Source organism: Triticum aestivum, chromosome 4D (assembly GCF_018294505.1).
Source record: "Triticum aestivum cultivar Chinese Spring chromosome 4D, IWGSC CS RefSeq v2.1, whole genome shotgun sequence".
NCBI classification, from domain to species: Eukaryota; Viridiplantae; Streptophyta; class Magnoliopsida; order Poales; family Poaceae; genus Triticum; species Triticum aestivum.
The window spans coordinates 363,667,305-363,684,226 of NC_057805.1; the positions used below are offsets into that span (position 1 = coordinate 363,667,305).

At 46.4% G+C, this 16,922-nt stretch overlaps 1 protein-coding gene across 2 annotated transcripts; it reads left to right on the forward strand.

Moving 5' to 3' along the window:
• Positions 1 to 2,118: 2,118 nt before the first annotated feature.
• LOC123097937 (probable mannose-1-phosphate guanylyltransferase 1) lies at positions 2,119 to 5,652 on the forward strand. Of its 2 annotated transcripts, none has more exons than XM_044519782.1 (5): positions 2,119 to 2,445; positions 3,486 to 3,636; positions 4,178 to 4,240; positions 4,332 to 4,571; positions 4,683 to 5,652. In XM_044519782.1, the coding sequence occupies exons 2-5, from the start codon at positions 3,526 to 3,528 to the stop codon at positions 5,352 to 5,354; spliced, it is 1,086 nt and encodes a 361-aa protein (XP_044375717.1). In that variant the 5' UTR covers positions 2,119 to 2,445; positions 3,486 to 3,525; the 3' UTR covers positions 5,355 to 5,652. The 2 variants fall into 2 exon arrangements, with proteins under 2 accessions (XP_044375717.1, XP_044375718.1); XM_044519783.1 differs by lacking the exon at positions 2,119 to 2,445 and adding an exon at positions 2,596 to 3,252.
• The last annotated feature ends 11,270 nt before the right edge of the window (positions 5,653 to 16,922 follow it).

A 16,922-nucleotide genomic window follows, 5' to 3' on the forward strand; every position in this document is an offset into this window, starting at 1 on the left:
GTGGAGGCGCACCAGCCCACCTAGGGGCTGGTCCCTTCCCACACTTGGCCCACGCAGCCCTCTAAGGCCGGTGGCCCCACCTGGTGGACCCCCGGGACCCTCCCGGTGGTCCCGGTACGTTACCGATAGCACCCGAAACTTTTCCGGTGACCAAAACAGGACTTCCCATATATAAATCTTTACCTACGGACCATTCCGGAACACCTCGTGACGTCCGGGATCTCATCCGAGACTCCGAACAACATTCGGCAACCACGTATATCTATTCCCTATAACCCTAGCGTCATCGAACCTTAAGTGTGTAGACCCTACGGATTCGGGAACCATGCAGACATGACCGAGACATTCTCCGGCCAATAACCAACAGCGGGATCTGGATACCCATGTTGTCTCCCACATGTTCCACGATGATCTCATCGGATGAACCACGATGTCGGGGATTCAATCAATCCCGTATACAATTCCCTTTGTCAATCGGTATGTTACTTGCCTGAGATTCGATCGTCGGTATCCCGATACCTTGTTCAATCTCGTTACCGGCAAGTCTCTTTACTCGTTCCGTAACACATCATCCCGTGATCAACTCCTTGGTCACATTGTGCACATTATGATGATGTCCTACCGGGTGGGCCCAGAGATACCTCTCCGTTTACACGGAGTGACAAATCACAGTCTCGATTCGTGCCAACCCAACAGACACTTTCGGAGATACCTGTAGTGCACCTTTATAGCCACCCAGTTACGTTGTGACGTTTGGTACACCCAAAGCATTCCTACGGTATCTGGGAGTTGCACAATCTCATAGTCTAAGGAAATGATACTTGACATTAGAAAAGCTTTAGCAGACGAACTACACGATCTTGTGCTAGGATTAGGATTGGGTCTTGTCCATCACATCATTCTCCTAATGATGTGATCCCATTATCAACGACATCCAATGTCCATGGTCAGGAAACCGTAACCATCTATTGATCAACGAGCTAGTCAACTAGAGGCTTACTAGGGACATGGTGTTGTCTATGTATCCACACATGTATCTGAGTTTCCTATCAATACAATTCTAGCATGGATAATAAACGATTATCATGAACTAGGAAATATAATAATAACCAATTTATTATTGCCTCTAGGGCATATTTCCAACAATCTTTTTCCCACAAGATCACTGCAACAAGAGCCTTGTTGCATCTAACCTTCTGCAACAAGCACCTTGTTGCAAATCTTTTACAAACCTTTTTATACTTAGATTTCTGCAACAAGTACCTCGTTGCATTCAACTTTCTGTAACAAGAGCCTTGTCACAGTCTTGGACCTCCAAGCTGGGGCTCGTGCTTTGCCCAGGGCAGGGAGCACAATAGGTCATGAGTAAGCGGTTCGGGGTGTCGCGCTTGATGTGCTGGCCAGCGGAAGGAGCATCGGTGTTGTAAGGCTCGAAAGTCTCAGGTGGTTGGCAGGTCTTGGAGCTCCGGTGACTGTGCGGGGCCGCGCCATGGCTGACGGCGGCGTGACCCATGCGAGCCGGAGCAGGGCGCGTGTGAGGGAGGCCCGCGAGGTGGGGGTAGGTAGGCTAGGGTTATGGGAGGTGGGTAAGGACGAGACGCAAGAGGTAGTAGTTGCTACGGATCCGATCGCATCCATCACCTAGCCGCTTTGCAACTGTTATGCTTGAAGGATTTGCAACAAGGATGGTGTCGTGAAACCTAACCATTGGGTTGGGGCTGCTGCAGTCCATCGAATTAAGTCTGATCAGATGGTCTTCGAGGCGATCCACGCGCGCAAGAGATGAGCCGGCTGAATATGAGCGCTTTCCATAACTTTACTATAACTGAAAAACTTTAAATAATGTTTTTCTGTCCGGATAATAAGGCGGATATGAGGCGTCCGGTTGCAGATGCTCTTTAAGGCGCCCTTTGGAAACGCCTAGCACAAGGAACAGAGGAAATAACTTTACTAAACGAAAACTTTGCCCTGTAAAACAGGAAGGTAATAATGCCGGCGCCCACAGGCCATTCACGCGCCGCGGATAAGCTGGCGGCCGGCCGGGCCCGTTGTTGGATCACGCGTCGGCGGGTGGGATTAGCCCGGGACAGCAATTCATCATTGCCAAAAGAAACGAACGCAGGAAGCAGATGAAACAGAAGAGGGAAAAAGGTTGCAGGGGCTCATTAGGGCGGAAGCCAGCGTCAAATCGTTAACCACACGCAGCAGCCGGAGGGAGGGAGGAGCGAGCGAGGAAGCCACCGGTATAAAACCAAGGAAACGCCGCGTCCTTGGCAACCAGCGATCCCGCGACCCAGCCGACGGTTTTCTGTTCCCCCCTCTGACCTGTCCCTCCATCCATCCTCCTCAATTCTCCTCCCCGGCGCCCGCCGTTGACGAGGCCCCGGAGGAGGAGGACTCGAGCGCGCCGCCGTCTCCTGCTCTGCCGGCTGCCCTCGCGTGGAGGTACGTACGTGCGCAGCGCAGCGCCACGCTGATCGATCCCGTCCCTTGATGTGGCTTCCGCTCTGTTCTGTTCTTGGCCGCTACGCGTTTGAATGTTTTGTTCGTTGTATCTATCCACCTCCGCCATTAGAGTTACTCCTCTGGTCATTGCGTCATGGGTGGCGAGAGAGGCGGCGGTCTGGTTCCTCGACGCGGCAGGAGGCCAGATCTGCAACGAGCAAGCCCCCCGCTGTTCATCACTGCTTCTCGTCTCCCCCTCTGTTTGTCATCTTATCTTACGTGCGGGGTTAGGTAGGTGCCCGGGCTCGACGGTTGCGAGACCACCACGTTCGTCGTCTTTGCTCGTCTCGTCTCCGTCTCCGTCTCCGCCACATCATGGATCCAGCCTGTAAATCATTTTGGCTCCGGGACTAAAAATAGAGGCGTCACGGAGAAGGAGCCAAGGAGGATCAACAGAATAAAGCTCGGCTCTTTTTGTGTTTTGTGCCGTGCTGTTGGCTGGAGATCTAGCGATACTTGGGTTGGTTTTCCGGTGGAAGCAACACGACAGCAATACATGCGTCCGGAGAACTACATTTTTCAGCAGCACATAGGTTGATAGATAGATGGACGGATTAGGCTTAAAGTGGAGCGGCCCCTCCATGCCACCTCTGCTGGCATCTCATCTATTTCCTCCACCTGCATTTTTGCCGTCTTCCTCCTCACCCACTACCACATAAAGGACCATCGCCTGCTTCCTTAAATCTGAGGGGGGGAAATCCCGTCTCCCAAACGAGGCAGCAGATTGTCCCAGCGTTACTAGATCAGGTTGTCCTTCCATCTCAACCCCTTCAAATCAATGCTGCCGTTTTGGGCTTTCGTATGTACTATGTTCTTGCCCCTTGAATTGCCGCTGTCTTGGGACACATGGCGTCTGCATCGGCAGGGCAGAGAGGAAGTTTTAGTGTCTTGTTCTGAAGTCTGAAGTCTGAACTGTATACTCCGACCCTCCGTGACCACAGAGTCTGGATCAGATCATCTCATTCTGTTGCTTGCTGCAGTTTCACAGGGTGTGGAGGTTGTGCTAGGAGGACTGCGACCATGAAGGCCCTCATTCTTGTGGGAGGATTCGGCACTCGCCTGCGGCCGCTGACGCTCAGCGTGCCCAAGCCGCTCGTCGATTTCGCCAACAAGCCCATGATCCTGCATCAGGTCAGCACAAATACTCCATAATTTATTTCTTATTCAATAAGCTTTAGTTATTCAGACAAAATAATATTTACTACTACCAAGGCACGAGGAGAGGCAACTTTTGGGGAAATTGCAGTGCAAGCAAAAGGAACAGTATCATGTAGTTCAATCACCTGATTATTTACCTGTGTTGTGACAACCTGTGGAGTTTGTTCATGCAAGGCCTCATCAGTCCATGATTTGCTAGGTGGTCCATGTGAATAGATTCCTCACAGCAACAGTCCTCGACCTGTATGCATCACCATCTGTGTCTCAAATAATTGTGTTGATAGAAACAAAATATATGAATTTAAAAGGGGAAACCAATAATTGACCATTTCCCTGTCCTGAGCAAATTAACATATGTTTCGAGCATCGCCGGGACTTCAATTGTTCAGCGTATCTTGTGATTTTTATTTTTTTTCTGCAGTGCCTTCGTCACCAAGATCGAGGCTCTGATAGATTTGGGAATTGTTCAGTGTATGTTGTGATTAACTTCTTTTTGTAATGATTTTGTCACCAGATCGAGGCTCTGAAAGATGTGGGAGTCACAGAAGTTGTCCTGGCCATCAATTACCAGCCAGAGGTAATTGAGCATGACATGCCACGCCTTGGAAAACTGTTGTTTCGTCAGAATCCCAGATCTCACTGTCTTGCTTTGGTGAAACAAATTGCAGGTCATGCTCAACTTTCTCAAGGACTTCGAGAGCAAGCTTGGCATCAAGATCACCTGCTCCCAGGAGACAGAGCCAATGGGAACCGCCGGACCGCTGGCCCTTGCCCGCGACAAGCTCGACGACGGGTCCGGCGAGCCTTTCTTCGTCCTCAACAGCGACGTGATCAGCGAGTACCCGTTCGCAGAGCTCATCGAGTTCCACAAGTCCCATGGCGGCGAGGCCACGATCATGGTCACCAAGGTACGTGGTGACCAAGGCCTAGTCACGAGTAGAATTAACCTTGAAGGATGGGTGTCCATATGATTGGTATGCTGAGAAATGTCGCTAATTCGATTTTAATAATACAAAAAGGTGGACGAGCCTTCCAAGTACGGCGTGGTGGTGACGGAGGAGGAGACCGGGAAGGTGGAGCGGTTCGTGGAGAAGCCCAAGGTGTTCGTGGGCAACAAGATCAACGCCGGCATCTACCTGCTGAGCCCGTCCGTGCTGGACCGCATCGAGCTGAAGCCGACGTCCATCGAGAAGGAGGTGTTCCCGCGCATCGCCGCCGACAAGGGCCTGTACGCCATGGTGCTGCCGGGGTTCTGGATGGACATCGGGCAGCCGAGGGACTACATCACGGGGCTCAGGCTCTACCTGGAGTCCCTGAGGAAGAGGGCGCCGGCGAGGCTGGCGGCGGGCGCGCACGTCCTGGGCAACGTGCTGGTGCACGAGACGGCGACGATCGGGGAGGGGTGCCTGATCGGGCCGGACGTGGCCGTCGGCCCCGGGTGCGTGGTGGAGGCCGGGGTGAGGCTGTCGAGGTGCACCGTGATGCGGGGCGCGCGCGTGAAGAAGCACGCGTGCATCTCCGGCAGCATCGTGGGGTGGCACTCGACGGTGGGCAAGTGGGCGCGCGTGGAGAACATGACCATCCTCGGCGAGGACGTGCACGTCTGCGACGAGGTGTACAGCAACGGCGGCGTGGTGCTCCCGCACAAGGAGATCAAGTCCAGCATCCTCAAGCCCGAGATCGTCATGTGATCGTGACCATCGGGCCGAGCAAAGCCGCCGTTCCCGCGCCCGCGCCACATGGTGAAAAAGGGTCGTATATTTCTTCATGCGTTTGTTGGTTTATTTGTCTGTCTGCAAGTGTAACCAGAGCTGTCCGCCCAACTGCCAAGTGTCTATCAGGCTCTATGTATGTTTAGACGTGTCGCAAGTTTTTTCTTTCTTTCTTTTTTGAAGACAAAATGTGTCTGAGTTAAATTTAAGCCCCGGGCTTTAATTTGTAGATAGGTGTCAGATGAATGGGAATAAAGCATCAGTTTTACTAGTACCATTTCTGTGTGATGTGTTCCTCCATGAGTTAGAAGTCGTACAATCTGCACTACATTCTTCAGCAATCGCCAGTATTTTATGGAAAACACGGCTGGATACAAGTGAGTCGCACCGCGTTCTTCTGCAGTTCTGGTTATGGGAGCATTTCATTTTCCAGGTTTGGTATACTGTCCACGTCACGTGGACCGGGGACTTGGCCACGTTTTCATGTAGGTGGCCAGTTGTGGCGGCATTGTGGCAGTGGTGCAGATGCTTCTGATCCCGAGTTATTTATGCTGGCAAATGGCAAGGAACTGAAGCAGTCTGTGATGGTGCAGCGCAAGTCAGTACAATATATAATTAGGGCACACCGATCGTTAGCTGTATGACAGCAACTGACAGATGCTCCGGAGCATAGAAAAATTCAGAACAGCACGAGACTGTTTCTTCAAGCACAAACTTTAACCAGAGTCGCGTCTACTTTAGTTTCTGGATGGTGGCAAGGCTTCCATGGCCTGTACTATAATTTTTTCCCACCTGCGCTTTAAACAAGTGGTCGATCTCGACCTGACAAAGTTTCTATTGGATCCTGCGACAGCAGGCACTTGGCCTTAACAAATGAATGATAGCTGGATGCAGAAGTTGACGTACTGAGAGACTCCATCCAAGGACGTACGGGAGAGGAGCAAGATCACGTAAGCCGATCGTGCGATCGGAAGGCCATCTCGAGTTGCTGTCCCTTGCTTTCAGGGTTGAGCGAAAAGGACCTTTCACCTAAACAAACTGCTGATTGGGTTGAGCGGGTCAAATAATTAGGGGCGGCTTCTCATTGGCGAACGCTCAAGGAGACGAACCCCCGATCCGGGGAGAAGACGATTTCATTTTAGCTGTTATTACTGCACGATGTCACATCATCAGCATTTGGTGATGCCAGCAAATGAGATTGTTAGGGCATCTCCAACGCAGACCTCAAACCGCCCGCAAATGTTTGAACTGATGCCATCGGTTCACGGACCGGTTCGGACATTAGTTTTTCCGCAAACCGAACGCAAATCAGGGGGGCTTTACCGTCTAGACCGCCGCCACGTACGCGTTCGCCACCTCGATCCCACCCAAAACCCTCTCCGCGCGAAAAGTCTTCTTCATGCGAAGCGGTTGCCGAGCATTCATGCCGGTTAGAGCGACGCGACCGGACGAGCAGGCGGCGCCGCTTCAACGCTGACTCGGCGGCTGAGAAGGCTACTCCGGCAGTTTTGCGCCGCATTAAAGCCGGCTTCCCGTCCCTTCGCCTCACCACGCCTAGTTAAGCAGGACTCCGACGTCGTCCACACCGCATGTTAGAGTTGTGCCGAATATTTTGTACAACGTATGTTACACTTGGACTCTCTGAGTTAGTATTGTGTGTAGAAAGGGTATGGTGTAGTGCCCTAGTAGGACTCTTGTATCCTAGGCCTTCCATATAATGCGGCAGTAGACACATGATGTAATAGATGCCAACCTAATAGCACAAACACGCAGGGGATCCGGCGGCGTGTGCCGGCGCCTAGGTGGCCGGTGTGCGGTATTGTAGCGGCGTCAATGGGGAGTGGTGCCTGTAGTCATGTCCGGGGGGATGCAGTCATGTTAGTGAACATCGTTAACAAATCTCAGTGTAGTGGCTCGTGTGATTGCCTGGCTTTCGAATGATCGAGTATGCGCCTCAAATTATTCTAATAAATGGTATTATAAGCAAGGTTGCGACGAGGTTGCATGAATTTAACATTGGTAATATAGATAAAATATGGTTATTGTTGGGTAACGCAGTAATTAAAAAAAATCCTACGCACACACAAGATCCATCTAGGTGATGCATAGCAACGAGAGGGGAGAGTGTTGTCCACATACCCTCGTAGACCGAAAGTGGAAGCGTTATGACAACGCGGTTGATGTAGTCGTACGTCTTCACGATCCGACCGATCCTAGTATCGAAAGTACGGCACCTCCGCGATCTGCACACGTTCAGCTCGGTGATGTCCCACGAACTCTAGATCCAACTAAGTGTCGAGGGAGAGCTTCATCAGCACGACGGCGTGATGACGGTGATGATGAAGTTAACGACGCAGGGCTTCGCCTAAGCACTACAACAATATGACCGATGTGGAAATCTGTGGAGGGGGGCACCGCACACGGCTAAACCATCAACTTGTGTGTCTATAGGGTGCCCCCCTCCCCCGTATATAAATGAGTGGAGGAAGGGAGGGACGGCCCTCTCTATGGCGCGCCCTAGGGGGGTCCTACTCCCACCGAGAGTACGATTCCCCCCTTCCCTAGTTGGAGTAGGAGAGGAAGGAAGGAGGAGAGGGGGGAGAAGGAAAGGGGGCCGGCCCCCTTCCCAATTTGGATTGGGCTTGGGGGGGCGCCCTCACCTTGGCCGCCTCCTCCTCTCTCCCACTAAGGCCCATTAAGGCCCATGTACTCCCCGGGGGGGTTCCGGTAACCCCCCGGTACTCCGGTAAATGCCCGAACTCACCCGGAACCCTTCCGATGTCCAAACATAGCATTCCAATATATCGATCTTTATGTCTCGGCCATTTCGAGACTCCTCGTCATGTCCGTGATCTCATCCGGGACTCCGAACAACCTTCGGTACATCAAAACACATAAACTCATAATACCGATCGTCACTGAACGTTAAGCGTGCGGACCCTACGGGTTTGAGAACTATGTAGACATGACCGAGACTCGTCTCCGGTCAATAACCAATAGCAGAACCTGGATGCTCATATTGATTCCTACATATTCTACGAAGATCTTTATCGGTCAAACCGCATAACAACATGCGTTGTTCCCTTTGTCATCGGTATGTTACTTGCCCGAGATTCGATCGTCGGTATCTCAATACCTAGTTCAATCTCGTTACCGGCAAGTCTCTTTACTCATTTTGTAATGCATCATCCCGCAACTAACTCATTAGTCACATTGCATGCAAGGCTTATAGTGATGTGCATACCGAGAGGGCCCAGAGATACCTCTCCGACAATCGGAGTGACAAATCCTAATCTTGATCTATGCCAACCCAACAAACACCTTCGGAGACACCTGTAGAGCATCTTTATAATCACCCAGTTACGTTGTGACGTTTGATAGCACACAAGGTGTTCCTCCGGTATTCGGGAGTTGCATAATCTCATAGTCAGAGGAACATGTATAAGTCATGAAGAAAGCAATAGCAATAAAACTTAACGATCATTATGCTAAGCTAACGGATGGGTCTTGTCCATCACATCATTCTCCTAATGACATGATCCCGTTCATCAAATGACAACACATGTCTATGGTCAGGAAACTTAACCATATTTGATTAACGAGCTAGTCTAGTAGAGGCATACTAGGGACACTTTGTTTTGTCTATGTATTCACACATGTATCAAGTTTCCAGTTAATACAATTCTAGCATGAATAATAAACATTTATCATGATATAAGGAAATAAATAATAACTTTATTATTGCCTCTAGGGCATATTTTCTTCAGTCTCCCACTTGCACTAGAGTTAATAATCTAGTTCACATCGCCATGTGATTTAACATCAATAGTTCACATCACCATGTGATTAACACCCATAGATCACATCGCCATGTGACCAACACTCAAAGGGTTTACTAAAGTCAATAATCTAGTTCACATTGCTATGTGGATAATACCCAAGAGCACTAAGGTGTGATCATGTTTTTCTTGTGAGAGAAATTTTTAGTCTACGGGTCTGCAACATTCAGATCCGTATGTATTTTGCAAATTTCTATGTCTACAATACTCTGCACGGAGCTACTCTAGCTATTTGCTCCCACTTTCAATATGTATCTAGATCGAGACTTAGAGTCATCCAGATCGGTGTCAAAGTTTGCATCGATGTAACTCTTTACGACGAACTCTTTGTCAACTCCATAACCGAGAAACATTTCCTTATTCTACTAAGGATAATTGACCGCTGTCCTGTGATCCACTCATGGATCACTATTGTACCCTTTTGCCAAACTCATGGCGAGGTACACAATAGGTCTGGTACACAGCATAGCATACTTTATAGAACCTATGACTGAGGCATAGGGAATGACTTTTTCATTCTCTTTCTATTTTCTGCCGTGGTCGGGTTTTGAGTCTTACTCAACTTCCCACCTTGCAATACAGGCAAGAACTCCTTCTCTGACTGTTCCATTTTGAACTACTTCAAAATCTTGTCAAGGTATGTATTCGTTGGAAAAACTTATCAAGCGTCTTGATCCATCTCTATAGATCTTGATGCTCAATATGTAAGCAGCTTCACTGAGGTCTTTCTTTGAAAAACTCCTTCCAACCACTCCTTTATGCTCTCCAGAAAATTCTACATCATTTTTGATCAACAATATGTCACTCACATATACTTATCAGAAAGGTTGTAGTGCTCCCACTCACTTTCTTGTAAATACATGCTTCATCGCAAGTCTGTATAAAACTATATGCTTTGATCACACTATCAAAACGTATATTTCAACTCCGAGATGCTTGCACCAGTCCATAGATGGATCGCTGGAGCTTTGCACACTTTGTTAGCACCTTTAGGATCGACAAAACCTTCTGGTTGCATCACATACAACCCTTCTTTAATAAATCCATTAAGGAATGCAGGTTTGACATCCGTTTGCCAAATTTCATAAAATGCGGCAATTGCTAACATGATTCGGACAGACTTTTAAGCATCGATACAGGTGAGAAAATCTCATCATAGTCAACACCTTGAACTTGTCGAAAACATTTTTGCGACAGTTCGAGCTTTGTAGATAGTAACACTACTATCAGCGTCCGTCTTCCTATTGAAGATCCATTTATTCTCTATTGCTTGCCGATCATCGGGCAAGTCAACCAGAGTCCATACCTTGTTCTCATACATGAATCCCATCTCAGATTTCATGGCCTCAAGCCATTTCGCAGAATCTGGGCTCATCATCGCTTCCTCATAGTTCGTAAGTTCGTCATGGTCAAGTAACATGACCTCCATAACAGGATTACCGTACCACTCTGGTGCGGATCTTATTCTGGTTGACCTACGAGGTTCGGTAGTAACTTGATCTGAAGTTTCATGATTATCATCATTAGTTTCCTCACTAATTGGTGTAGGAATCACTGGAACTGATTTATGTGATGAACTACTTTCTAATTCGGGAGAAGGTACAATTACCTCATCAAGTTCTACTTTCCTCCCACTCACTTCTTTCGAGAGAAACTCCTTCTCTAGAAAGGATCCACTCTTAGCAACAAAGATCTTGCCTTCGTATCTGTTATAGAAGGTGTACCCAACAGTTTCTTTTGGGTATCCTATGAAGACGCATTTCTTCGATTTGGGTTTGAGCTTATCAGGTTGAAGCTTTTTCACATAAGCATCGCAGCCCCAAACTTTAAGAAACGACAGCTCAGGTTTCTTACCAAACCAAAGTTCATATGGTGTCATCTCAACGGATTTAGATGGTGCCCTATTTAACGTGAATGCAACTGGCTCTAATGCATAACCCCAAAACGATAGTGATAAATTGGTAAGAGACATCATAGATCGCACCATATTTAATAAAGTACGGTTATGACGTTCGGACACACCATTACGCTGTGGTGTTCCAGGTGGCGTGAGTTGTGAAACTATTCCACATTGTTTTAAATGAAGACCAAACTCATAACTCAAATATTTTTCTCCGCGATCAGATCATAGAAACTTTATTTTCTTGTTACGATGATTCTCTACTTCACTCTGAAATTCTTTGAACTTTTCAAATGTTTCAGACTTATGTTTCATCGAGTAGATATACTCATATCTGCTCAAATCATCTGTGAAGGTCAGAAAATAACGATACCCGCCGTGAGCCTTAACACTCATCGGACCGCATACATCAGTATGTATTGTTTCCAATAAGTCAGTTGCTTGCTCCATTGTTCCGGAGAACGGAGTCTTAGTCATCTTGCCCATGAGGCTTGGTTCGCAAGCATCAAGTGATTCCAAAAGCCCATCAGTATGGAGTTTCTTCATGCGCTTTACACCAATATGACCTAAACGACAGTGCCACAAATAAGTTGCACTCTCATTATTAACTATGCATCTTTTGGCTTCAATATTCTGTCACTTTGTGTGTTCAGTTTATTCGGTTACATGGTTCGGTTTATACGGTTTTTCGGTTTGTACGGTATTAATACTTCGGTAAATACGGTATGAAATTAAAATACGGTTTGGTTTCGGTATATACCAAATTATTTTGGTATGGTTTCGGTATATACCATAATAACCAAAGTTGACGCGAATTTGAAAATGACGTAATAATAATTTGCAAAGTTTTGACTCAAAACACATATTGTTTTACACAAATAGTATATAACTATATATATAAGTATATATGCATGCATTGATTCATCTGTTGATGGTTATGGACGTGCTTAGCATTTTAAAAAGAGAAAAATGGCTATGTTACAAGAAAAGATTACGTGCTTAGTAGTGAATTTGACTCATGTACAAGAAAAATGACAACTTGTATGGTTGTTCATCACAAGAAATATAAAATTATTTTTTACTTCGGTTTATTCGGTTAACCGTTCGTTTTTTGGTATATACCATAAAAACCAAAGTTCAAATCGGTATGAATAGTTCATACCATACCGAAACCAGAAACCATAAAAACCATAAATTTGGTTCGGTTCGGTTTATTTTCGGTATGGTTTTTTGGTTCGGTTTTCAAATGCACAGAGTGAATATAATGAATATGTGTATCACTACGATCGAGATCCAACAAACCATTTTCATTGGGTGTATGACCATAGAAGGTTTTATTCATGTAAACATAACAACAATTATTCTTTAACTTAAATGAATAATCGTATTGCAATAAACATGATCAAATCATATTCATGCTCAACGCAAACACCAAATAACATTTATTTAGGTTCAACACTAATCCCGAAAGTATAGGGAGTGTGCGATGATGATCATATCAATCTTGGAACTACTTCCAACACACATCGTCACTTCACCTTTAACTAGTTTATGTTCATTCTGCAACTCCCGTTTCGAATTACTACTCTTAGCAACTGAATCAGTTTCAAATGCCGAGGGGTTGCTATAAACACTAATAAAGTACACATAAATAACATGTATATCAAATATACCTTTGTTCACTTTGCCACCCTTCTTATTCGCCAAGTATCTAGGGTAGTTCCACTTCTAGTGACCATTTCCATTGCAGTAGAAGCACTCAGTCTCAGGCTTAGGTCCAGACTTGGGCTTCCTCACTTGAGCAGCAACTTGCTTGCCGTTCTTCTTGAAGTTCCCCTTCTATCCCTTTGCCCTTTTCTTGAAACTAGTGGTCTTGTTAACCAATTGATGCTCTTTCTTGATTTCTACCTTCGTCGATTTCAGCATCGCGAAGAGCTCGGGAATTACTTTCGTCATCCCTTGCATATTATAGTTCATCATGAAGTTCTAGTAACTTGGAGATAGTGACTAGTGAACTTTGTCAAATACTATCTTATCTGCAAGATTAACTCCCACTTGATTCAAGCAATTGTAGTATCCAGACAATCTGAGTACATGCTCACTGTTTGAGCTATTCTCCTCCATCTTGTAGGCAAAGTATTGTCAGAGGTCTCATACCTCTCGACACGGGCATGAGTCTGAAATACTAATTTCAACTCTTGGAACATCTTATATGCTCCATGATGTTCAAAACATTTTTGAAGTCCCGGTTTTAAGCCGTAAAGCATGGTGTACTAAACTATCAAGTAGTCATCATACCGAGCTTTTGTCAAAACATTCATAACGTCTGCATCTGCTCCTGCAATAGGTCTGTCACCTAGCGGTGCATCAAGAACATAATTCTTCTATGCAGCAATGAGGAAAATCCTCAGATCACGGACTAAGTCCGCATCATTGCTATTAACATCTTTCAACTTATATTTCTCTAGGAACATATAAAAATAAACGGGGAGCTACATCGCGAGCTATTGATCTACAACATAGATATGCTAATACTACTAGGACTAAGTTCATGATAAATTAAAGTTTAATTAATCATATTACTTAAGAACTCCCACTTAGATAGACATCCCTCTAGCCATCTAAATGATCACGTGATCCAAATCAACTAAACCATGTCCGATCATCACGTGAGATGGAGTAGTTTTCAATCGTGAACATCACTATGTTGATCATATCTACTATATGATTCACGCTCGACCTTTCGGTCTCCAGTGTTCCGGGGCCATATCTGCATATGCTAGGCTCGTCAAGTTTAACCCGAGTATCTGCGTGTGCAAATCTGGCTTGCACCCGTTGTATGTGAGCGTAGAGCTTATCACACCCGATCATCACGTGGTGTCTCGGCACGACGAACTTTCGCAACGGTGCATACTCAGGAAGAACACTTATACCATGAAATTTAGTGAGAGATCATCTTATAATGCTACCGCCGAACTAAGCAAAATAAGATGCATAAAGGATAAACATCACATGCAATCAATATAAGTGATATGATATGGCCATCATCATCTTGTGCCTTTGATCTCCATCTCCAAAGCACCGGCATGATCACCATCGTCACCGGCGCGACACCTTGATCTCCATCGTAGCATCGTTGTCGTCTCGCCAACTATTGCTTCTACGACTATCGCTACCGCTTAGTGATCAAGTAAAAACAATTACAGGACGATTGCATTGCATACAATAAAGCGACAACCATATGGCTCCTGCCAGTTGCCGATAACTCTGTTACAAAACATGATCATCTCATACAATAAAGTTTAGCATCATGTCTTGACCATATCACATCACAACATGTCCTGCAAAAACAAGTTAGACGTCCTCTACTTTGTTGTTGCAAGTTTTACGTGGCTGCTACGGGTGGAGCAAGAACCGTTATTACCTACGCATCAAAACCACAACGATTTTTCGTCAAGTGTGTTATTTTAACCTTCAACAAGGATCGAGCGTAGTCACACTCGATTCAACTAAAGTTGGAGAAACTGACACCCGCTAGCCACCTGTGTGCAAAGCACGTCGGTAGAACCAGTCTCGCGTAAGCGTACGCGTAATGTCGGTCCGGGCCGCTTCATCCAACAATACCGCAAAATCAAAGTATGACATGCTGGTAAGCAGTATGACTATTATCGCCCACAACTCTTTGTGTTCTACTCGTGCATATAACATCTACGCATAGACCTGGCTCGGATGCCACTATTGGGTAACACAGTAATTTCAAAAAAATTCCTACGCACACGCGAGATCCATCTAGGTGATGCATAGCAACGAGAGGGGAGAGTGTTGTCCACGTACCCTCGTAGACCGAAAGCGGAAGCGTTATGACAACGCTGTTGATGTAGTCGTATGTCTTCACGATCCGACCGATCCTAGTACAGAAAGTATGGCACCTCCGCGATCTGCACACGTTCAGCTCGGTGACGTCCCATGAACTCTAGATCCAGCTGAGTGTCAAGGGAGAGCTTCAGCAGCACGACGGCGTGATGACAGTGATGATGAAGTTACCGACGCAAGGCTTCGCCTAAGCACTACAATGATATGACCGAGGTGGAAACCTGTGGAGGGGGGCACCGCACATGGCTAAACCATCAACTTGTGTGTCTATGGGGTGCCCCCTCCCCCGTATATAAAAGAGTGGAGGAGGGGAGGGCCGACCCTTTCTATGGCGCGCCCTAGGGGGAGTCCTACTCCCACCGGGAGTAGGATTCCCCCCTTCCCTAGTTGGAGTAGGAGAGGAAGGAAGGAGGAGAGAGGGAGAAGGAAAGGGGGACGACCCCCTTCCCAATTTGGATTGGGCTTGGGGGGGCGCGCCCTCACCTTGGCCGCCTCCTCCTCTCTCCCACTAAGGCCCATTAAGGCCCATGTACTCCCCGGGGGGATTCCGGTAACCCCCCGGTACTCCGGTAAATGCCCGAACTCACCCGGAACCCTTCCGATGTCCAAACATAGCATTCCAATATATCGATCTTTATGTCTCGACCATTTCGAGACTCCTCGCAATGTCCGTGATCTCATCCGGGACTCCGAACAACCTTCGGTACATCAAAACACATAAACTCATAATACCGATCATCACCGAACGTTAAGCGTGCAGACACTACGGGTTTGAGAACTATGTAGACATGACCGAGACTCGTCTCCGGTCAATAACCAATAGCGGAACCCGGATGCTCATATTGATTCCTACATATTCTACGAAGATCTTTATCGGTCAAACCGCATAACAACATACGTTGTTCCCTTTGTCATCAGTATGTTACTTGCCCGAGATTCGATCATCGGTATCTCAATACCTAGTTCAATCTCGTTACCGGCAAGTCTCTTTACTCGTTCTGTAATGCATCATCCCGCAACTAACTCATTATTTACATTGCTTGCAAGGCTTATAGTGATGTGCATTATCGTGAGGGCCCAAAGATACCTCTCCGACAATCGGAGTGACAAATCCTAATCTTGATCTATGCCAACCCAACAAACACCTTCGGAGACACCTGTAGAGCATCTTTATAATCACCCAGTTATGTTGTGACGTTTGATAGCACACAAGGTGTTCCTCCGGTATTCGGGAGTTGCATAATCTCATAGTCAGAGGAACATGTATAAGTCATGAAGAAAGCAATAGCAATAAAACTTAGCGATCATTATGCTAAGCTAACAGATGGGTCTTGTCCATCACATCATTCTCCTAATGATGTGATCCCGTTCATCAAATGACAACACATGTCTATGGTCAGGAAACTTAACCATCTTTGATTAACGAGCTAGTCTAGTAGAGGCATACTAGGACACTTTGTTTTGTCTATGTATTCACACATGTATCAAGTTTCTGGTTAATACAATTCTAGCATGAATAATAAACATTTATCATGATATAAGGAAATAAAAATAACTTTATTATTGCCTCTAGGGCATATTTCCTTCGGTTATGCCATGTGCTAGAATCTAAGGAGGAGCTTGAGCCCTAAAACTGTTCAGTATCAATCCGAGTGCCATCTTGGAGGTCCTGGCTTGAGGCAATGACCTATTCTCATGAAGAACCTATAGAGGAGAACTTAGTTTATGTGCCAAAAAGGTTACCATCTATGGATTTCCGTAGACATGGCATGAAAGTTATAATATTTTCAAGAGTAGCTTTAGGGTGGCTCATAGAAAGCATAATCCGTATGATATCAACAACAAATGTTTTATTTTAAGCTAGAATTTCAAATGCGATAAATAGTGGTTTAGAGAACCATGCAACTCTAGAAAAAGTGCATAAAGAGGAATAAG

Excerpts from the sequence above, each read along its gene's own strand:
- LOC123097937 (XM_044519782.1), top strand. The coding sequence starts at position 3,526 with ATGAAGGCCCTCATTCTTGTGGGAGGATTCGGCACTCGCCTGCGGCCG. Across the intron at positions 4,241-4,331 it reads CCATCAATTACCAGCCAGAG|GTCATGCTCAACTTTCTCAA; the intron begins GTAATTGAGCAT and ends AACAAATTGCAG. Across the intron at positions 4,572-4,682 it reads CCACGATCATGGTCACCAAG|GTGGACGAGCCTTCCAAGTA; the intron begins GTACGTGGTGAC and ends TAATACAAAAAG.